Source organism: Patella vulgata, chromosome 8 (genome assembly GCF_932274485.2).
Source record: "Patella vulgata chromosome 8, xgPatVulg1.2, whole genome shotgun sequence".
Taxonomy (NCBI): Eukaryota; Metazoa; Mollusca; class Gastropoda; family Patellidae; genus Patella; species Patella vulgata.
The window spans coordinates 8,994,534-9,019,458 of NC_065886.2; the positions used below are offsets into that span (position 1 = coordinate 8,994,534).

Below are 24,925 nucleotides of genomic sequence, written 5' to 3' on the forward strand. Positions count from 1 at the left end.
ATATTTAAACGTTTTGTAAAACTGGATAAAAAATTGTGACCTTTGGAGGGTCCACAAGCGAAAAAGGAGATTTTTCGTACAATCAGGGGCCATAATCGATGAAGCTATGGTCCGATATGCGCGATTGTCGAAAGGAACCAGGATCTTTGGGCTATTTACATATATATTTAAGTTTAATCAAAATCTGATTAAAATTGTGACCCCTAAAGGGGCCACAACCTTGATATTACATACTTTAAACACTATCTGCGTGCAATGATCGACCATTTTGTCAGCCAATTTCGGTCCGATTTTCACGAAATTCGAACTCAATCTTTCTTATGGTGTAACGGTGATATATTTGAACGTTTTGTTTAAATCGAATAAAAATCGTGACCTTTAGAGTGTCACAAGCTAAAACGTGGTTTTTCGTACAATCAGTGTCGAACCGAGATCTTTGTGAGATGGACCTATATTTCAAGTTTCATCAAAATCGGATAAAAATAATGACCTGTAGAGCGTCCACGGATTATGGACGGACGGACGTTCAAGGGCAACAACAATATACGTCCACATTTATGTGGCAATTTCAACCTCTAATCAATGTGTTAATAAAGCCAAAGGTGACAAACGAATTAATACCGTGGTATTAAAGGAGAGTATTGTCGATATCCTTTCACAGTCTCACACAACAACTTTTGGTCTTCGAAGGAATTATTAGTTAACAGTCATTCGCCTATATATCTGTTATCAGTCGTCACTTCAGTTAGTTATATAGAGGGATAACTCGTGTTTTCCTTTTACGTTCGTCACTTTCGATTGTTGAAAGATTGATTACGCATCTATCGTAGCAATGATCTCTGTGATAAAATAATATTTAGAACGTGTTTAACCAGTTCTATCACATATGTGATAATGACTGGCACTAATATTGTCCTTTAAGGTTCTGGGAATTCTCTCGCCAGAAAATAAACAGCATGGCAACGATATGTACAAATATATTATTTAAGAAGCCTGAATGAAGACCAGCAGAGCCATGTTTAACCAGTCAGCCTATCTAACACACTATTTCATACGGAGACTTCTTCCTCCAGAATTACACACCTATTTCGTTAAATTTGATAAGGGTCATTTATCTCGTCAAGAAATCTGATCTCTATCATGTTTACAATCTTTTCCGGACACTTACTATATATCTGGAACAAGACGTCGTATGATTTATCAGGGTTCATCCTCTTCGACCCCAACGCTTAACGCCTAATATTAAAGTCAACAGGGTTCACATCCGAACACTTCGCATTATATATGAGAATGAAAATCTGTTAAAGACCGTAGCCTATATAGGAGGTTTCGGAACGCTGAATCGCGATAGGGTGTATCATCTCCCGACAGTGCTTCGCATAATATGTAAACGGTAGCCATAGCTATCTTATTTGTATTTGGTTTTCCGGAAAAGTGCTCCGTAGTTATATATGTAGACTATAAGGTGTAAGGTTTTGGTACCTACCGAATCGCTAGCAAATTCTATCGTTTTCTCGACACAGTCATTGCCTGTGAAATAGTTTGATATTTAATGTAAAGGTTTCAAATGCTGTGCAGGAGCAAGAAGAAAAGGGTAAACTCTATTTGGGGCATGTGATAGACTCTTAAGACTTTATAACAAATAGCACAATTCAGGTCTGAATTGTAACATAATGTGCATGTGATTATTTACATTTCATTTGAACGCTGGCATCATCATTTAACGTTAAAATAAGGCGTGGTGATGTCATGTTGATTTATGATAATTTCTGATTAGATAATCTGACTCACAGGGGTCATGTTTCTATCTGCAATACATTTATAACATGAAAACTCAATATTAAAGGAGTTATGAGGCTCCAAAGGTACATGTGGGAGCCATTTCAAATTAGGCCCATTGCTCGGCCCGAAAATATGAGAATTTTGGATATGTTATAAAGGATGAACCAACGAAGCACAATGGCACCAAGAAACATTCTGTTGCAAATTACTCTTAAATTTAAAATAGATTTACTGAACTAATTATATGTATCTGGTGGATAAATCATTAAGTTATCGGTGCTTATCACGAGTTTTGTCGTACCTAGTTTGTGTAAAAAGTTCGACATATATTCTCGATATACCCGTGTTTGGAATAAAGAGTCCGTGCCGACTTTTCCAAGGGAGATAATATTAGCGTCTTATTTCTCCATCATTAGTTAATTAGCAGGCAAGTTTGATTTAAAAATTACTTTATTAGAATATTTTATCCTTTCAAAATATTGTTTAAGTATTGTGTAAGCTATTGTTGGCCTAGTGCATGGAGTTATTTTATTTATTATGTGTCTGTTAGTTCAGTATTTCGCCTAGGATTTTGAGACTAAGTGAATTGTTAGGTTGAGTAACACTGACGATTTATAGGGTACGTGTTAGCATGCCCCAATTGCTTCCCATTGGACAACATGTAATATAAACTGCAGGCTCTGTCACGTTCACAAGCAACTTGGTGAAGGACGGATCAGTGGACAAGGCGATATTTAGATTGAAATATGTCATTTGAAATGAGATATATTTTTTACAACAATGTGTCCACATCATCCCCACCACCACAAAAATATACCTTGCAACTAAAACATACGCTCCCAGCAGCTAAGTAGTACATTAAGACCACCAAGGTTGTCGTATATATTATTTTGTGGGTAATGGCAGCATTTACAACCCAATTATCAGAAATAATTAAAATTTGATTGTTTTGGGTTTAAAACATGTTATCAGATTAAAAACGTCTTCGTCTCGTGAACATAAACGCTGTATATTTCTTAATTCAATTAGATAGTAACATTAGTCATTAGTGTGCCTATAATATTAAATATTATCAAGAGCAATAACTCTGAAAGAAAACTGATATCAGTTTCTTCATTTCAATTTAGCACCAGATTGGTCAAAGGCAATATTCCTTAGTAGTAATTATGCTAAATATCTAAAAAGTATCAGTAGTTCCACAGTAGTAATATCGTTAAAAGTTACAATAGGCTTAGATAGGGTCAACAAAGTTTTTCAAATTTATCGCTTTAGCTGCTCGAATGCCCACATGTAATAGTGAACGACGGGTGGACGAATTGTGGTGACATCATACGACATATTTCAATATACTCGTATAAAAAGGAGGAATAGCATAAATCATAACACAGGGTTTAACAGTGGATTGATAATACATCTAATGTAATGGCAATATAGACCCGTGGATTACACACAATACATTAGTTACTGTCTGAACCGTTGTAAATTTTAAACTGATTTCTTCGATTGTGAACAAACTACTGACTAATTGTTGTTAAAAACTTGCCTATGTGTTTGAAATCACCTCCCGTTAAATAAAATCCATTCCAACATTAAATATCCCAACGAATAAAATAGGACCTCTCTTGAAAAGTCAATGTGTTTGCTTGTATTTTCGACTGTGTTCATCACAACATTGTACATTTCACGTGATGAGCTAAACCATCGTAATAAGTTGAAGGGGGGTAACGGTTGACAAATTTTGACAATCACAGCAACGCACGACCTTTTCGATTGCAACTGAAGACAATAACATTAATTCGGAAATAATTCATTGTTCTACTAATTTTTATTCACAATGAATTTATATCACCGATTACACGAATACTCGTAAATATAATATTGCTTTTCACATCATCATCACCGCATAATTGTAAATACCCTGTATATTATATATATTTACATCCCTGTTAATTATAGGCAACTATGGGGCTAACATTTATAAATAAACACACTTTATTTCATAATTTTAATTGATCATATTTCATAACGGGGTCTAATCCCAATGCTCTTTGGTTATTAGTCCATTTTCAAAGTTTTATGATTACCAAAAAAATATGAAAAAAAGCCACTGCTTCTCAATAATTTCCATATTTAATTCACCTTCGGACTGTTCAAGTCAATAATATTCCAGATTATATTACTTTTTTTGTTTATTCGACAGATACTGAAATCGAAACATTCTTGATAAAAATAGTTCGGGATGTCTAAACATCGTTTATCGTCTTCATAAAAATGTATTCAAAACAAAAAATCACTTGTCAAAAGAGGCATCGCAGATTGCGTGTATTATTGGGTCTTTTGTGTTAATTATGCAGACGGTGGGAAAAATTCATCCAAGTTTTGTGCTCAATTTAACCATTTTCACTGCATCTGTGTAGCATGCAATAACTCATAGGTTTTACGGTAATATAATTCAAAGCATTGATTGGTTGAGTCATGAGTCATCTAAGAAATGCCATCCGAAAATTCCATTCTCCGTCGATTTCAAAATGGAATTTTACATGTGATTAATATATAACTAATAACTGAGAGTATAATCGCATGGATACATTGCCCCGTTAAGGTCAAAACGAAGCCGGAATTTTCGGAAATTGTGTTACCGAGACGCACAATTATAAAAGTCTGAACAGGTTTTGCACAACGGAAATAATATACGAAGAGAAATAGAAACACACGGAACTATCTGTCGATAATTAAACCGATGGGCGGTATGGCTGGTTGGTAATAATATTTGGTATTCTTAAAAGAAAAATAACATCATATTCAATGGCCTCGGTTATTAATATTGCCGAGGCAAATATAAAATACATCGGCATTTACGGCTTTACCTCGGCAACAGCAGATTGTCGAGGTTAATTCATAGGACTGCTTAATTAAGTTCATCAGGAAATATTAAAGATATTCAAGGGTGAAATTCTAGGCCCGTAAAACGAATGTCGTTCTTTTTGTTCTGCACCTGTGTTCAAAGAAATAATCCCACTCAACTCTCTAACCAAATAATTAATACAAGACGGAAACAAAATAACGGACTACGGGCGTATTTGTGTTTTTAAACGCCCAAACTCATTACTGGGTCCGAGAGCAATAGCTTATTCATATACACTATTTGAATTGTTGTAAAAGATAGGCATGCCTTGCCGCCACCCCTTTGTACTAAATTATCTATCCTGAAAAGTGACGTAATTAGCTTCAATTTTTGTGTTTATCGATGTCCAAGTTTGTGATGAGTTCAATTTTACAAGAGAGAACGTTTTTATTCGTTGGGATATTTAGTTGTACAACAGATTTTATTTAACGGGCGGTAAATTCAAACACACAGGTAAGTTTATAATAACCAAAGGCAAGTAGATTTTCATAATCAAATTTACGACGGTTCAGACAGTAATATTATCAGCACAGAAAAGGGAGGCAGTATGTAAAAAGATTTTGATTATTTAACTTACCAGGTGGTGTAGTGCTCATGGGTGTTGGCGTTGTAGGTTCTGTGTATGAAGAAAAGAAAATAGTACAAAACATATATCCACAAATGTCTGTAAATTTACTTGAGAAACAATATATAAAACATAAGAAACTAGAACTTTTTTTCTGGTTTCAAAAATATGCATTATTATTTAAACATTTATTCACTTGACAAGCTCAGCTCTCTAGAACATCGGATGGCTTAGATATTAAATTGGGTTTGAATATCCGTCCCATGTAATAATTTAGAGAGATTATATAGGCTTTGTCTATTTCCCAATCCTAGAATTAAATAAAATATATTAAAGATATTAATTTTTCATTATCTATTTTTGAACTATTATAACAAGAACGGCCAGTTCTATATTACAATTCTTCTATAATGCATCTTTAATAATTGTACCAGGGGCGCAGATTGCCAAAAATTAGTGGTGGGGACAGTCCATGCGCGAGCGACTATTAGTAAAGAGGGGGGTTAGGGGGTCCTCCCCCGAAATTCTTTGAAAACTAGACGCTCTAAAACGCACTTTCTGGGTATTTTCAGCCTCATTTTCTGGCAAACAATCCTAATCCCTGAGACAGCAATTGAAACGAAATCTAGATTAAATCTTCAAGCCACCGTTCACGATTTATTCTCTCATGTACAATACAAGAACTAGAAATATTTACACTGCTGAGATTCCAGCTCCGCCTCCATTCCCAGTAGTGTTCGATGACTACGTAAAGTCTTTGAGCAAAATGTGTATTCAATTGGATACACAAATGTACAGGGCCCTGTTTCACAAAAACTTAGACTAAAATCACTAAAATAGATTTGAACTAAAATCAAAATGAAATTTTGAATTTTATGCGTTTCACGAAGATCCATTGTAACTTAAAGCGGAAGTTGCAAATTTTCTAAGAAAGTCAAAACGTAATTATTTCTATGTCTTTTGCTCAATAGGTTGTCATCTCACAATTATACGATCATAGGTGTCATTCTCACACTTAAGATTCATTTACACAGGAAATAATAACACAATTACCTCCCTTGTTTTCTATTCTCCACCATGGAGTAGCGATATTCAAACGTTTGAAAATGAAGAGGAAAATGATATTTTTGCCAATTTCTCAGCTGGTAATAGTGAATTATAGGATTAATAGGATTATTCTTTAACAAAGTAGGACTGTTTATGGATACCATCTATTTTCAGGCTTTATTTTAATAAATTTTAAAAATATAACTTAAAAATTTGCAATTTCCGCTTTAAAATGCAATTTTAATAGATTTTAGTTAAAATATCTTGCGCTCGCGCAGTGCACAATTCCGGAGAGGGCACTTGGGTGTAAGCATACACGCTTCGAAACTGAAAATTGTTGTCAGGTTGAACTAACCGTTACAATACCAATGAGGAGAGTTTCATTCGTTGTAACAATGCCTGCACATGACCAGACAGTCGTAGAGAGATGAAATAAATAAGGTTATTGCGTATTATTTGTTTTGAAATGTATCAGTTGGTTGGCCTTGAATTTGCATGTCGCTTTCGTGACCTTGGCATTGGATTTACTCGCAGGCCTCAATGGAAATAATACGTATCGTTAAACTAAATGGCTTTAATTTCTTAGTTTTGTGGTATTTTGGATAAGAGAAACTATTGAGAAATTGTCACAAACATGTGATATTTCTGACTCAAACGATTAATCTAGACTAAAGTATTGTCGAATTTTAAACGTATTTAATAACTTTTAAACTAATACTACACGAAATAACCAATGTTCCGATGCCTAGATTTGAAATGTCAGTCCCATGGACCCTTTCAATAATAATTTGAAAATGCCACACTCCTTATTGGATAATGCCTATCTATCTTATTAAATTAAAATGATTTTTTTCACAATATAAAATACCCTTGGCTCCTATATAAATCATCATAACCCCAAAACCATAATTAATACTTTGCATATGGCGTATCTAGTATTATAGGACTGACGGGGTTTCGATTCCCCAGCTGTACGTGAAAATGAATGCGGTCGCCCGTCCAACCGCGTGGGTTTTCTCCGGTTCCTCCCACTACTAGAGACCCCATACGCGAATTATTCAAATAAAATTGAACCATGTGTTAGTCCCGAAATGACCTAGTGTGTGTCTAGTGGACGTTAAACCCCACCTCTCTCTCTCTCATTTTAAACACTATTGTAGGCATACAAAGATATTTCTAATAGATAGACATTAGATATGAAGTGGGTTTAGATTTTTTAGGGTTTTTTTTTGGGGTACATGTATATTAATTATTTGAGAGGGTTTTTGTTTGTTCTTGGGGTTTTAATTTGGGGCGTCATATAATTGCTTATTGACTTAACATAAAATAAACGGGTGAGCCGCAGCTATATTTCCCATGCAATGAAAAGAAATTGAATGAAAATTATTTTTTTATGAATGATAGTATGTTTAAATTATATAACCCGGGCCACTGGCAATATTATGATTCTTCCAAATATATCTATATGTCACAATAGATCTCACAACGTAGCTCTAATTAATGTTTGTTTATGTCGTGATTTTAAGTTAGGAGAGGGTGACGGCTCTCCTAAGTTACAATATTTTAGTTAAAATTGTCCCTAAAATAGTTTTGTGAAACGCCACTATTGTAAGTTCAGATAAAATTTTAGCTTACAATATTATTTTAGTGGATTTTACCTAATATGCTTAAATTCGTTTTGTGAAACGCGTCTATCTTAAGGATGGAATTTTAGTTTAAGACGATTTTAAGGAGATTTAAGTTTTTGTGAAACAGGGCCCAGGCCTACAAATATTTTAATTTATATAAACTAAAACAAGCCACACACACACACGGCTAAACATATCAATATTCAATCCCAATATTATTCATTGGTGATTAAAAATCCGATGGCAAAGGCCAATTTTCCCACGTAAAATTCAAAAATGGCGACCACATTGAAATAATAACTTTTCGCCTTTTTTAAAGTTAAATCTATCTGTTTCATAGCCATTTTAATGATTCACATAGTACCAGTTGCATTATATTATCTACATGTATTTTGAATGTGACAGTGGTGATGTTATGTTAGAAATTACATGTTTGGAATTTTATAATTTGCTCAAAGGTTTAAAGAGGCAATCACTTGTAGATGTGTCCTGAAAGAAGCCGATGTATCATAACAGCTATACAAGAACCAGAAAAGCAATCCGGATCACTTGTAACGTCCGAATACTTTTCGTCTTGTATCCGGATTGTTCTGTAAGAATTTTACACGATTCTTGGCTCAGCTTACTGTACTCCAAAAAATAGAGGGTTCGAGTCTTTTAGATTTAATTGCCTATATTCCACAGAGAGAGATATAAACCAGTCTTTAAAAATACGTATATAATTAGTATGGCAGCAAATCTTGCCATGAATCGTTCTCCTGATATACTTTAGTTAGGAGATTTATTATCCAGTATACCAGATAAAAACAAAATCTCAGTTATTCCTTAACCCTTTAATACCCAGCGTATCAGATATGCACACATACATGATATACATGAGTATTTCAATTATTTACTGTTATAATATGAATTATCACTTATTCCCTGTTAAATAAAAATCGGTCACCGAATGCAGCTGTACACTTTCAAGTACCCTGGCCTCAAGTGCCTGGGACCAATCGACACTTTCTGAAATGTCAATAAAAGCTCTGGAATGATTTCAATTTAAAAAAATAAACAGTAAGCAAAATATCAGAAATAAGTGGTGGGGACACAGTATATCATGTCCCCACCATTAAAAATATTGGTGGGGACGCGTCCCGGTGTCCCCACCCGGATCTGCGCCCATGGTACCCTGTGAGATTATCTGTAACATTACAACTAATCAATCCATTAAATGAACTAAATATTTGTTACTAGGAATTGGTGATTGTCCACGGTGAAGAATAAATACACGGTTAATAGTACTCTCGAAGCGTCAAATAAACAAATGTGACCGATTCATTTAAAGTTTCGCAATTTATTCGTGCAGGAACGCAACCTTTAAAAGGCTAAATGCTGTGAAAGCGTCTTTAGGGCTTTCCTTGATTTTATATAGCGCTCGAATAGATGCATCTGGAATAAAAGTTAGCTGTGATCATTATCGATAGTTTGAACCAGATTTTAATTACATAATAGCAACAAAAAGAGGAAATATAGATGGATAATGTTATGATCTAAATTTTATGAAAAGATAGGTTGTCAGGCAACGAAACATACGCCCACAGCAGCTAATTCGTCCGGGCAGTCAACAAGAGTTGTCGCATGAAACATTTATAATACATTACAATCGGATTAAGAGTAACAACTCATTAAGTAATTTTCAGAAAACTATTAGAATTTGTTTGGTTTTTACAAAGTTCTGCCCCATGCTAACGTTTAGTATACGAAACTTTTAACATCATGGATTTAGCTGTTCAAGTCATAAAAATTCATTGAAAATCAATATATATATACTTGTTCGTCTCAAGACCTTAAACTCTGTGTGTCAATCTGAAGTCTAGAGGGTCACAAGATTTTTCAAAGTGATCAAAGGCCATAACTTTGGCAGTAATTATCGAAAATCGTTTAAAATTGATATAATTGTTCGTCTCATGACCTAAAACACTGTGTATCAATTTAAAGTAAATATAATATTATAACTTTAGTCTATAGAGCATTTACAAGATTTTTTGAAGTGATCAAGGGCCATAACTCTAGCAGTAATTATCGAAAACCGCTGAAAATGATTAGAATTCTTCGTCTCATAACCTTTAACACTGTATAAATTTATTTAAAGTCAATGGGATATTAACTTTAGCTTCTAGAGCGTCCACAAGAATTTTCAAAGTGAACAAGGGCCATAATTCTGGCAGTAATTATCCGAAATTGCTGAAAATCAATTGGCTTCTTCGTCTCATGACCTTAAACACTGTGTATAAATTCAAAGTCAATCGGACATTAACTTTGGCCTCTAGAGCGTCCATAAGATTTTTCAAGGTGATCAAAGGCGATAACTCTGGCAGTAATTATCGGAAATCGCTGAAAATCAGTAGGCTTCTTCGTCTCATGGCCTTACACACTGTATAAATTTAAAGTCAATCGGGTATTAACTTTGACCTCTAGAATATCCACAAGATTTTTTGAAGTGTTCAAGGGCCATAACTCTGGAAGTAATTATCGGAAATCGCTGAAAATCAATAGGTTCCTTCGTCTCATGACCTTAAACACTGTATAAATTCAAAGCCAATCGGACATTCACTTTGGCCTCTAGAGCGTCCACAAGATTTTTCAAGGTGATCAAAGGCCATAACTCTGGCAGTAATTATCGGAAATCGCTGAAAATCAGTAGGCTTCTTCGTCTCATGGCCTTAAACACTGTATAAATTTAAAAGTCAATCGGGTATTTACATTGACCTTTAGAACATCCACAAGCAATTGCGTGGACGCCGGACCGACGGGGGCGACGACAATATATGTAAAAATGTAAACAAATACTAATACAAGCCAACAGTGAGGCTGATGTCCCCCGCCGAAATCCCCAAATAAATAGATGACACATATTAATTAATCGCATATCTATTTTTTTCAAAAGTATCGAGCAATCAACCTGGTTATCAACTGTACACTAAGTTTCATCACTCTCTATCAGATAGAATCAAAGTTATCTTGTCCCAAAGCATCGACCAAGGAAATTGCTCATCTCTGCTTAGCTTTAGCTCGATATGTTAATCATTGAACTCAGTCAAGAAGAACATCTACATCAAGTTTAAACATTCTACCTCAGTTAGAAGCAGAGTTGTTATGTTCCAAAGTCTTGACCAATCAAAATGCTTATTGCTCCTTAGCCTAAGCAGACAATTCTCATCATCGAACTTAGTCAAGGTATTGATGTAATGAAACTATACACCAAGTTTCATAACTCTCACTTAATTAGAACTAAAGTTATCGTGTCCCAAAGCATCAACCAATCAAATTGCTTATCTCTACTTACCATAAGCAGAAAATCACTCATAAACACCTACACCAAGTTTGAACATTCTAGCTCAATTAGAAGGAGAGTTATTGTGTTCCAAAGTCTCGGCCAATCAAATTGCTTATTGCACTGCTTACCCTGAGCAGAAAATGCTCAATATCGCACTTAGTCAAGGTATTGACGTAATGAAAATATACACCAAGTTTCATCACTCTCACTTAATTAGGACTAAAGTTATCGTGTCCCAAAGCATCAACCAATCAAATTGCTTATCTCTGCTTGCCCTAAGCAGAAAATGTTCATCTTCGAACTCCATCAAGGCATTGACCTAATAAACACCTACACCAAGTGTGAACATTCTAGGTCAATTAGAAGGAAGGTTGTTGTGTCCCAAAAAGTGGGACGGACAGACAGACAGACGGACGAACCCATTTTAATAGTCCCCAGCTTTCTTCGAAAGGCGGGGGACAATAAATGATAGCATCAATTTCAAGACAGCTCATTGAGTAATTATGTTGCCGATTTGGATTATTGGTAGATTCGCTTATAGCGAGCCCAGTCACAAATTAAGTCAATTGTTCAACAGAGACACCTACCACTTTAGAACCAGACATATCTACAATAAGTGCTCTGGGTCAAGAAATCCGAAATTGTACAGTGCCTTGTCCCTAGACAGTTTGTAAAACGCTTGCAAATATGAAGAATGATAATAATGTATGTATGGGAAATGGTACTGGTAGTAAAACTCTTAATCAATATTTAACGAATTTATAAAATCTTTGTTTTAAGAAAAAGTCCTACGCCTAACATCTGATATTATAATTGTAAAATTTGTTTCAAAATTTATAAATAAATATATTATATAATTAAAATTCCCGAAAGCTTTACAAATATGATACATAATATGAATACCACCACCACAGGAAGATGAGGAATACTAAAATCTGACTCAAAACAGAAAAAAATGTAACATAAATGAGTTGACAGTATCAACACTCAAAGGAAAGTCACACAGAAAACAAAAGGTGTTTGGGTAAGCATCTGAGGGAAGAAATGTTACGTAAAATTAATCATAATGTAAATAACTGCAAATAAATTAACTAGTTTAGCTTTGAATTATACAAATATATTGAAGAAGACAAGGGAAAGGTTGTGCAAATACATCTGATAAATCAACCTACCAGGCTGTGTAATGTTGGTGGGGTTTGGAGTAGTATCAGACGAATCTATTCGAGAAGAAAATTAGCAAATAGCACGATGCAAATTACTAAATTGTTAATATCACATTTCACACAAATAATATAATTTTGGCGAATTCACATAGCGAAAAAAAAATTATTGGCTAGGCTTAGTAATCAATCAATCACACGTTAAATTACGAGTAAAGTACACGCCATGTAGTACCATGAGCGTCTGTCAGACATAGTGAGCAGACCCACTTTCTAAAACCGGTCGCCACATCCTACGTATGACTTATGCACTCTTTTCTTACTACATATCTTAGTAGCCTTGTGAGCGTCTAGTATTTGTAATTGTACATTGACGTTTCAAATGCCCTTTTCATGTTGTGTAAGCTTACTCTTGCGGACACCTGTTACCACTGTTTGTCGTGTATTTTGTACACGGTGAACAGTCCATTTGCTGATTACACTATTTTGCCTATACTGTTCTTTTAGGGCTTCGAATTTTGTCTAATGGTTTGGATTTTATTTTATTTCTTCTTAGTTTTAAAAGACGTTATCTTCTCTTTAGTTAATACGTTTGCCTTACCAGGAATAACAATGCAACAGTCCATTTTGATATTTCATATATCAAGTTGGATACATATGGTACAATGCATAATATATTACAATAAAGTCATTCTCTCAACCCCAGACTCGTTGGGTCTGCTGATAGAAATTAGAATTGGAATCCAGCGGCTGCCTGACGAATGCTCAGAGATATGATAGTCTTGTAGCTTTGGGTTTGGACCTTCAATTATCGTCAAATATGACGTAATTATTTATAACGATTGGTTAATTAGAATAATGACGTGGAAAACCATCCTTATATGGACAGTGGAAACTTACCCCTGAAGTGTCACACGTGTTATTAATCTAGAATTAAATGTTTACGAAATTATGTCTTTTTTATGTATCAACTTATCAACCATTCATTTGAGTGCATGAGATCTGATTTCCTTACAATACATGTATGTGAAGAAACCAAGGCTAACCAAGGGAAGGAATAGTACTGTCAAAAATTGGTAAGATATTTTGTAATGGCCCCCAACTTATATTATATGTGTTATTGTTAGAGGAACGTACCTGTATATGTATTTGTGGTCAGTGATGTTGATGATGATGTTGGGGATGGTGATGTGACTTCTGGAGCATCTAAATGGTAGAACGAGAAGTTAAACAATGAGAGAATGCAGAAAACTGATTAGTTATATTCATGACTATTCGATGGAGAAGCCCAAGGACCACCCACCCCAACACATATACTCACCCTAAAAAACACCTACAAATTTATCAATTCGAAATGCATGTTATAAACCATTCGGAATAATATTAGTTTTATACGGTTAATTATATTATATTATAAATGCCTCTTATGAATTCAATTATTTATTTAACTGCAAATAGTGTGTCATGAAAACATCAGTATTATTACCAACATTACTGCAAATGCAATACATATAAATGTTCTACCTAAACGTTACTTTTTAATGTATGTAAATTTAAAGATGTAATTATTGAACAATTCCCTGGAATAATGTCAATAAAATGACCGGAGAATTTAGAATAAATTGTAAATAAATTTCAGTTCAACTTAGACAATAATTTCATCATATAAAACCAATTTTCACATTAAAAACTTTGCGAACGCGATAGAGGTTAAAGTTACTTATCTTTTGCAAATTGTGTTCGTATCTTACATGACAACCACTTGTTTAAAATATTGTCGCAATCATTCAATATTAACATTTGGTACATTTTTGAATAGTTATTCTGCATGCATAATTTGGAAAAGCGGGTAACCCCCCAAGCAGAGGCGGATTAAGCTCCACCAAGGCCTGAGGCGGCAGTTGCTGGAGGGCCTATTTAGTTTTTAAAGTTAGAGCCAAGGTAGTTGCTAACATTAAAAACGGGGTTCGTTACTGAGGTTATAATATTATTAAAATATTAGTTATAACTATTGAAATTTGTCGTACAAAATGCTTTGACAGCAGAAACGTCACCGGAAACCAACTGTACATACACCTATTTTCAAGGATAATATTTCCTCATGATGGGGTGTTTACATCGAAACTAGCGCAAGATCTTTTGCTAGATATTTTTTCTTAAGCCAAAGTCGTTTGATATTGGTAATGTAACTTTATATGCCCATAAATGACGTCACGTGGATACAATATATTAAGCAAGACATAACCGAAAACTTACAAGGGTTTAACGTACATTGTAGGCCTACGTTTAAAAAATAAGATCAGATCTCCAAACAATAGGGCCTATTTAAAATGGCGTGGGCCTAATTAATTTCGGGTGAGGGCCTGTGCTGATTCCCGTTGGGCCTAAACCACACCCCCCTAACATTCATTGTTTATGCGTTTTTAATCGTATCAGACAAGTCCTAAAAAAATTGTGTTTACAAAATCTTTGGGACTGAGGCTGCAGCCTCATCAGCCTCACTGATAATCCGCTACTGCCCCCAAGGCTGAAATTCGACCTCTCATAATCCCAATACTTCATACAGAATTTAAAAACAATTCAACCAAAAAAACCCTTGTTAACAAAGTGTTTCGATAAGGGGGATAAATCGGGAAAGGAGGGTCGTGTAGAGCTGTTAAAATTGTATCCTTTATCATTTCTTCAAGGTTTTTGAAAACGATATGTGGAGTGAGTTTGCGGAACGGAAAGTTGAATATCGATATACAACTATTCAAGCAATTCTTTGATACTCTTGATATGGGCCATCTTAATCTAGAAAGTTTAAAAGTAAGACGTAAAACCCTATTTAATTTCATTTAACAAGTTAATGCATAATTGACAAATAGAAAAATTGATGAGGACAATGTACTGATCATTTTGTAAACACTGATTGTTAATCCGAAAGACGTACTAATTGTATTGAAGATACATACAACAGTTATTCTATTCCATCTGAAGACAGAACTGGATTATACTGTTTCACTGTGAAAAATTTTATAGACAAATACTACCAGGATACCCGTCTTTACCCGGGACCCAAATTCTTCCCGGCCCAAATTTGTCAGGGACCCATATTCGATGGCCTAAAACATTCAAGGGGTCATGTCGATTAATTTGATACCACATGTAGACAAAGATTATTGTACTTGTTAGTAAAAATAACTATAAATAAGGAATGAGGTCTTTCTTTGAATGGTGCTATGTTTAGGTTCGTTTTTACTTTTACGAACCACAATAAATGAAACTAAAGTATTTTTCAAAGAAACCGATACACATCAATTATTGTTCAAGAGCTCCTTCCACCCCAAACATACCTTCTCTGGCTTCATAAAATCACAGATTCTCCGTTTTCATAGGGTATGTACTCAGAAGACCGACTTTGAGTCAGCATGTACGCTGGTATTTAGCAAACTAAGAGAACGGGGATACTCCAAACGCTATCTACGTCGTATTAAAAACAACAATCTAGCTGAACGTGGAGCCAAAGAAACAAATAATATGCTATCAGCAGTTACAACCAAAACTTGTGGCCATCCAAGATGTCAAACATGCAAAATCTTAAACATATCCGACCATTTCCATAACAAAACATCTGGCACACAATTCCCAATATTAGACCAACTTTCATGCAGTAGTTCAAATAAAATTTATCTAATTTCATGCAGACAATGTGACAAGCAATACGTAGGGGAGACTCAAAATGCACTTAGGGAAAGAATTAACGGTCACCGATCAGACATAGTCACCAAAAAAGAGAAACCGGTCTCAATTCATTTCAACCAAACAAATCATGACATTGCTGATTTCATTGTCACGCCAATAGAAAAGACCAAGAGCGACTTTGAAACTACAGAAGAAATTAAAACGTGTAGGCTAACAAGAGAAAAATTCTGGATTGACAAATTGAAAACAACAGCTCCCCTAGGTTTAAATATTCATACGGCTAGCGCAATAGCCCCTTTTGTAGTTCCATTTAGCGCAACAGCAGCAAGTGCATCCAAAATCATCAGAAAACACTATACTGATCTCCAAGAAAATCACCCGAAAATATTCACACAGAAACTTATAATTGCATATTCTAAAAATAAAAATCTGAACGATATCCTAGTGCACAGTGCACCAGTCTCCACCCTAACCCAAAACAAACCATATATCAAATCCTATCCCTAACCGTTAGTAAATAAAATCAACTAGATATAAGAATCCCTAGCCTTAACCCGGTGATGTGGAACAAACACGTTTTTTTTTTAGAAAATCCAATTCGTAGTAGGAAACACACTAATGTGGCTCTCCCCCGAGAGCCTCAAATTTATTCTTTTTTCTTCTTCAGAAACAAAAATACCAGAAGTACCATCCAAGGAAGACCATCAGCGCCACCAACACCAAAAACAGTGAAATCACTTTTGTAAATTAATCTTATATATTGTATGTATTTTTAATAAAACTAGGAAATATCACGAACTAACTTTTCGTCATCCTAGGACAGTGCTTATGTGGAGACTTAACCTCTCCCCAAATTCTTAAACCTAACCCAACCCTAACCAAATATATCGGTGGACTAATGAACCGTAACCCTTACCCAAGTATGACCCTAATAATAGATATCGGCGGACTAATGAACCCCAGGACTAGTGAGCATTCCTCCTTTGTTGAAATGGGGTAATTAGGATGACAGGACAAGGATAAAATATAAATCATTACTGACAATGTATGAACAGGTATGATTTTCGAAATATCAGACTAGTGTGTAGAAATGTCTGTTCGAGTGATGAGCTTCAACAAACATGCACACAATGTAAAACAGAACTAAACAACAGACAATATTGGTATTATCATATTTGTTTTTACTATTTGATTATCGTTTAATATTGCACAAATTTGAAGTTTCCTTGAATATGTTATGTTCGGATTTTTGTACTGGTTGCATAACTGCTAAGAGATAAACTGAAGCGACGGTATAATGAATGGCTTATAAAACCTGCAATATTTTTATATCATTACCAGTGCCAGTTAACATAATCACCTTGAGGAATGTATCATTTGTTATCGATTAAAGTTATACAAAGTTTAATATGTAGTATTTCCATACAATTTATGGAGGCAGTAAACTTTAGGTTAAAAGTTTCTACAATTTTCTCCTTTGCATATTTAATTGTAATTGCAGACAAATGGAAAACATGTTTTCCATAACAGCACAATGCTAGAAATCGGTGTTTTACAAATATATAAAATCATCATTTATATCAACATTATCTAATTTCGTGCTCTTTTAAGGCATTGTCCATCACACCCTCCCTTCTACAACTCACACCCTTTCAAAACTCACAAAGTAAGAAAGTTATCCGGGGGCATCCTATACACTTATTTACTGGAGATATACAATGCTAGAAATTAATGTTTTACAAATATGCCGTATGATATTCCGTATAAGATCAAGCGGATTAATATAATTAAATATAAAATTTTTGATTTACACCTCCCCTCCGGTGAAGCGGCAACAAAGACACAGAACCTTCTTATACAATTATCAACAAATCAGGTGACATATCTTCAAGATGCATTACGATAAAGAGCTGTAATAGTTAAACGATAGATAATGAAAAGTGAATATATTGAAAATTTCAGTCCAATTACTTAATTCTGAGATAATTTTGGGCCGTTTGACGAATAGAGCAGCCTCGATTGTCATTGCTATCCTTACGATAATAAACACAACTCGATTATTCATTGTTTAATTAAATTAATAATGTGCGATCGTGTTAAAATCAGTTGAAAATCACAGCCATCCAATAGCCCAGAGAGTTAATTATAGGCTTGACATGCAAATAAATGTCTAAGTCTAAGGCCAAACGAAAGATCTGCAATAGGCAGATCTAGCTGTTATATAATGCATCTTTTATATAATGTCTGTGAGTCAAATGCTGTTGTGTGGAGTATCATTTGCAACGCATATGTCTTCGGCCAATCACCCAGGGCAGGACATATTTTACACTCAATTAGCCCAATGTGAACTGTTTGTACCAAATCTAAAGAAGAAGTAAACACTGATTCCGTTACTCGAAGCCTTACTATAAAATGCCCATCACATATTTTGACAACAACTGTGCCAGATGTCTCTATGGTACCCATATAGAGTATTTTAAATAAAATTAGTTGAATAAGATCGGTGTACGTTTTGATAAATATAACATCGAAACCGAATAAAATATATTTTCGTTATGTCTACATAAAGCAATATTCAGATACTGTCACCTTTCCACTGGATGTAATATAAATGTAATAGATAATGAATGTACTTACCTGTCACATTTGTGGTTATAGTGAACTTGCCCGCCGATGTTTGACATTCCCAGTCTCCACCATCCCTGACCTTAGAAACATTAGCTACATTAATAGTGACATTGTTACTAGTTGCAATAACATTATAGTATAAGTTGTAGTCTGTAGAAGGATCAGGAGAAATACTACAGTCTGTAGATACAAAACAAGTAGTTATCTCTATACTATCTTTGGTAATTGTAGCAAACTGAGAAGTTTCACATGTTAAATTTGCGGAATAACCTTGTATCCATGGGTTGGGTTCTAATATAATATTACCTGTTACACCTGTAATATATAACATAAAAAGCACGTTATATAAACAGTGTTAAAGGATGCATTACAAATGAATTACAAATATTACGAAAGGACTGGAAATTCTGGTCTATTCTGAAACAGTTTAATCTTTCAGGTAAGCTAAAATAAAGTTTTGGTATAATTTATTTCGAATAAAAACAATTCGAAACTGTCATTTGGATACCAATTATTTGGTGGCCATTTGTTTTACTTTCTTCCTTTTCGATTTGTAAATATTTGTCCGATATATTTAAAGTTTGAATGTATGGGTCAATTATGCTAGCCAAAAGTACACTGACAAAAAAACTTGTGTTGAAACAACACAAACTTGTGTTAAAATTTATCAAACAACATAAACTTGTGTGAAAATCTACACATTACTTGTGTTGAAATTTCTGAAACTTGTGTATAACCACTAACAATAACTTGTGTTGTATTTTATCAATTTATACCCACTATAGCAACCTTTCCCATGCAACCCCTTCCATTTATTCTGTTTAAACTGTAATGTTTTATAAATGATATAACAATAATTTTGTTTGTTTAATTATTATTTAATTAAATTAAGGCCAAATTAATACTAAACAGACACCTCGAAGGTTAATATACGATGTTAATTCCAATACTAATAACATTGTGTTATACAATGAAAAAATACCCTCAATTGTTAAATAAAAAATAGCTATTTAAATTGAAAAAAACCCCAAGTACTGAGGCATTTGGAATATTAATAAACAAAGTTAATTCCAATACTAATAAAATTGTGTTCAATAATAACAAAATTCCCCACCCCCAATCACAAAATAAAACAAAAAGCTATTTAAATTTGTTTTACAGAACTTAGAATATTATTGATATGTTCACAATATCCCTACCCCATGCTCCCAAAACATACATTTTAAATATATCTAAATTTAATAACAACTAAACCAAGCACTTATATGCTCTAAATTGAAATACTTTTAAGAAGAAATATTCCCTTTAGCAGATTAGGAATTCAAAATTTTCTACAGTACGTAAAAGGAAACTAATAGATAAGGTACAGGACAAATAATTATATACAGATAAAATAAATGGAGAATTTTAAAAATTTGTAAAAGAAAAATTGCTGAATAAAACCATCTCATATAAAAGAGGCATTAACATTCGCAATGTTTAAAAATAAAGGTTGATTTCATCCCACAATAATATATTTTTATAATTATCGACTGTTACTATTAATTATTGATAATCCCTCTTTAATATTTCAACTTTTCAGGCCAAATTCTTAGTGTTTAGGATTACACTGCAGTCTACACAATGAAACAATATTTAGAGATGGATCTACACAATGAAACAATATTTAGAGATGGTTTGGTATTTGACATTAAAAAAACAAAAAAAGAGATTAAAACGGTAATGGTGACAAATAACTTTCCACAATAAGATCTATAAAAGAATTTGATGGTTTATATTCAGAACTTAGAGTTGTCTTCTTTCTTTGGTATTAATATTTTTTAAATACATGTACTTCTCCAAGGATGTTCAAGTCTCTGAAAAATATAAAGTGATGATTATAAATACACTTATAGACAAATTGGGTTTCGATTTGGTTTTTACTTGACATACCAGTCATGGGTACAGAGTTATTTAGTTGACATACCAGTAATGGGTACAGAGTTATTTAGAGTCATGGGGGGGGGGGGGCGGTGCAAAGAGCATAATTTAACAATAGATATTATTTTAAGACTCATATGTATGGCTACATGCGAATGCAAGTGGGAAAAGTATTTTAGTCAGGCAGCATTATTGCTTACTCCTCTTTTAAACTCAAATTACATGCATCACCAAGTTTCACATTGAATCAAATGGCCAGTTTGATGGCATTGTATGGGTCTAGAACCACACCAAGCAATTATCCAAATACCTATGATCATTTGAAGTTTACATCTGTTTCTGATGATTACACACCCGATTTTCTGTGAGCAAAATAACCTAATAGTAAGTGTATAAATGTGTTTTGTACAGTCTGTACATAGTAACATATCTGAGAACCATATTAAACCTATTAAGTTTAATATATGTATTTAAAAAGTCTTACCTTTTATTATCATTTCTGCTCAAGACTACCTGTGCCTTATAGTTTGCAGTGATACAAGGCAATTACCAATTTTTCATGTTCTTGGCCTAAAGAAATAAAATAATAAAAGCCAAGTTTTTATAATTATGCAATTGAATAAATACAATTCTCGGTGGTATTATTTGAATAAATACAACATATCATGAATATAACTGATTTGAAGTTTGAATTATTATTTGTCTAAGACAACTGGGCATTTACAAATGAATATAGGTCATGTCTGTTTTTCAAAATGGCGCCCAGAACACAAAACAAACATTGCAATTCAGGACTGGTGTCGAGGCCATATCCTATGTGATTTTTTGAATATTTAATAACACAGAAACACAATTATGCACATGCAGTTATGTATAAAATAGAATTAGCTTACCTCAAAATATACTGTTTGGTCAGTTTGTCCGCCGCCATTTTACTATTAGTCACACGTCCTTCGGCCAATTAATATGGGCGTATATTTTGTTTTAACCGAAACGAAAAATTTGCGTTATAAATACATTGTATTAAAAAACACAAAAATCACAAAACCTGATACTCTTACTTTCTGAACAAACTTTTTTCACAATAATATCACTTTTGGATTTCTAATCCAGGAAGGAATTACCACACTGCTTAATAATACAGTAAACTTTTGCAGTACCATAGGGGGCCCCCCATAGGGTTTAATATCGCAAAATACTGCAATAAATTTTTTTTTTGTAATTCATTTTGATTGGTCATTTACAGGTAAGAATAAATGTCCAATTCCGATTAATGAACCAATTAAATTAAATAAAAAGATTTAAAGATCCCTACGCGTAAGCGAAATTAAAATTGAACCATGTGTTAGTCCCGAAATGACCTGGTTTGTGTTGAGTGGACGTTAACCCCATCCCTATCTATCTCTCTCCTCACACACTCACAATGGCTTGCACGTACGGCCGCATTACATAGGCACAAATTCTCGTTGCAAAAATATTTTCGTTCCTACAAATCCGGTCTAGAAGAAATTTCATCAGTGTTTAGTTCAAGATACACTATGGGAGAATAGATAAAGAAGTGGGAGTTCTCACCATAATAGTTAACCAGTGGCTGCCAGGCAGGATACGCCCACATTTTGCAAGAGATGGATAGAGAACAAGCTAAAAACAAACGCGATTTTTGTAAAATCAGGGGCAATAATCAAGAAAGTTATTGTCTGAAATGTGCAAATATCAAAGGGGGGTTGGATGGCTGAATGGTAGCGTGCGCGCGCTGTATCATACAGTCTGTCATTGAGTCGACTGGCGTGGTTTCGAATCCCCGGTTGTACGTGGCAAGGAGTAGGGGCGCCTGTCTAACCTCGTGGGTTTTCTCCGGGTCCTCCGGTTTCCTCCCACTGCTAAAGACCCCTGTGCGCAAGCGAATTATGTAAATAAAATTAAACCCTATGTTAGTCCCGAAATGACCTAGTTTGTGTCGATTGGATACCGTCCCTTGGTCCACAAAGTCTACAGTTTGGCGACGAGGATACAGGAAGGTATTTAGAGCATTTCCTTGAAAACGAAAGCTTTTAAAATACAATAATGTTGGCGAATAACGACGTTGGTCAATTGTATCATTTTGACTGCAAAGACCGCACCGGAATTGCCGCCCGATGGCGAAGATGGATCCGAGCATTTGACCTTTACGTAACCAGCCGAGGAACCAAGGATCCAGCACAGAAAAGGGCCTTACTCCTACACACCGCTGGTATGGATGTGCAAGGTGTGTTTTACACCCTAGATGTCAGCGATGTTGCAGGAGAGGGAGAAGAAGACGTATACACGAAAGCAAAAGACGCACTCGACACGTGTTTCAACCCGCGAGGAAATGTGCCCTTTGAAAGATGTGTGTTCAGAAAATTAAAACAAGACGAAAATGAAACAGTGGAACAATTTATTACCAGACTTCGACAAAGTGTTGATGGATGTGAATTTGCAAATATTGATGACGAAATTCGAGACCAGATCATTACAAAATGTTCATCGAATGAACTTCGAAGAAAACTCTTAGAAAGGGGAGCAAATCTGAACCTCCAACGGACAATTGAGATAGCACGTGCAATGGAAGAATCTGTGAGACAGGCTAGCTCGATAGAAGGCCTCTCGTATGATGTAAAAAAATTAACAATGAAGGATCGACGTTCCAGACATAACAGTAACTTGAGTAACAGTAATAATAGTAACAGTAGACCGCATTATCCAGACAGAGAAATGCATCGAAAATGTTTTAATTGCGGATATGAGGGACATAGGCATTCTGATCCGAATTGCCCTGCTTTAAGAGAAAAATGTCGTAAATGCAAGAATTTTGGACATTATGAAAGAATGTGTAAGACTTTTGGACATTATGAAAGAATGTGTAAGACGAAAATACGCATGCCAGTCATATGACAGGAGAAATAGAGAAAATTACAGAAATGAAAACCCTGAAAACAGAAGAAATAAAAACAGAAGTAATAGATCACAAGTACGACAAATTAAAGAAAAAAGTGAAGAAAGAGAGTTTGACAGTGATAGCTAGTGATCCTGTTTATAGAGTTTCTAAAGTGCCGGACGACCGAGTAAATATAGACGTAGGCGGAACAGTCGTTTCGTTTATTGTTGATTCTGGGTCAGGTCCAAATATCATTGATTATTGTCAATGGAAAGTTTTGAAGGAAAATAATATAAACTTTCATTCTGTAAATGAGAACTCGACATAGAAACTTTACCCATATGCTAGTAAACAGCCAATTCGTATTTTGTTAGAATTTACGACAAATATTAAATTTAGTAACCGGGAGTTTGATGAGGTAGAATTTGTCGTCATTAACGAAGGACAATCGTTATTAGGCCGTGAAACCGCTATTAAATTAGGTATTTTAGAAATAAACTGTAACTCAGTAAATGTGATTGAAAATAATATTGATAAGATAACAGAGAAATATAAAAGTTGTTTTGAGGGGTTTGATACATCGCATTTTCCGCACAGGCACCCATTTTTCACAATTTTGTCAAAGTTTTGATACCTTTCTTGACTACTTCCGGTGATTAGAGGATTTTCATTTATAGTTCATGGACTGGGTTGGTCCTTCGACTTCATATTCCTGAAGTTTCAGAAAAATCGTTGGAGCCGTTTTAAAAAAATAAGAACTCTACGATTTGACCAAAATGCGAAAAAAAGTGAAAAATCAAATTTAACATTTCAGAAACAAAACTTATATTGTTGGAATCGGACTGATGTCAGCTATCCAAAAATATAACTAAAATTTCAAAATTCCTAAAAATAAAAATTTTAGAAAATTTTGTAAATTTTCCATTTTTCACCAAAAAAATGAGAGCGACAAAGTTTCTAAATTCCACAGTTTTGAACTGTTATCTGCTTGGAAATGTCTCCAGCTATCCAAAAATGTACATATCTGAGGAATCGATTGAGAATTAAGAGAATAATGGCCGATTTTCGTGCACGTTAAAGATTTGACACATTTCCGCTATGCGAACAAATTTCATTTTACCTCTATGCACTAACCACCACCCATTTTCACGGGAGAAAACCAAACTTCAGACCTTTATCTCTTATAGTTGCTGAGATCTAGCTTCCCCCATTAAAAAAAAATAACTAGAATTGCGCGCAATGCTGAAGGCTTTCACTGTCGCCAGGGCGTCACACGATCGCCAGATATATGACAAAAGACTATCCCCACCACTCCCCCACCCCCCAAAACACCCACACTCTAGCATAACTCAAATATTGACCCCTAAACATGCTCCAGCTCGTAAAAA

At 34.5% G+C, this 24,925-nt stretch overlaps 1 protein-coding gene across 2 annotated transcripts in view; it reads right to left on the reverse strand.

Moving 5' to 3' along the window:
• LOC126831003 (twitchin) overlaps nucleotides 1-24,925 on the reverse strand; it is an 84,201-nt gene that overhangs the window by 44,182 nt on the left and 15,094 nt on the right. Inside the window, exons 2-3 of one of the 2 annotated variants that reach the window (XM_056102707.1) lie at nucleotides 18,731-19,036; nucleotides 5,265-5,303 (exon numbers count right to left, since the gene is read on the reverse strand). In XM_056102707.1, the coding sequence (XP_055958682.1) occupies nucleotides 5,265-5,303; nucleotides 18,731-19,036 (345 nt within the window). Of the gene's footprint in view, nucleotides 1-5,264; nucleotides 5,304-18,730; nucleotides 19,037-24,925 lie in introns of those variants that run through there. The other variant, XM_056102705.1, reaches the window with a different exon arrangement.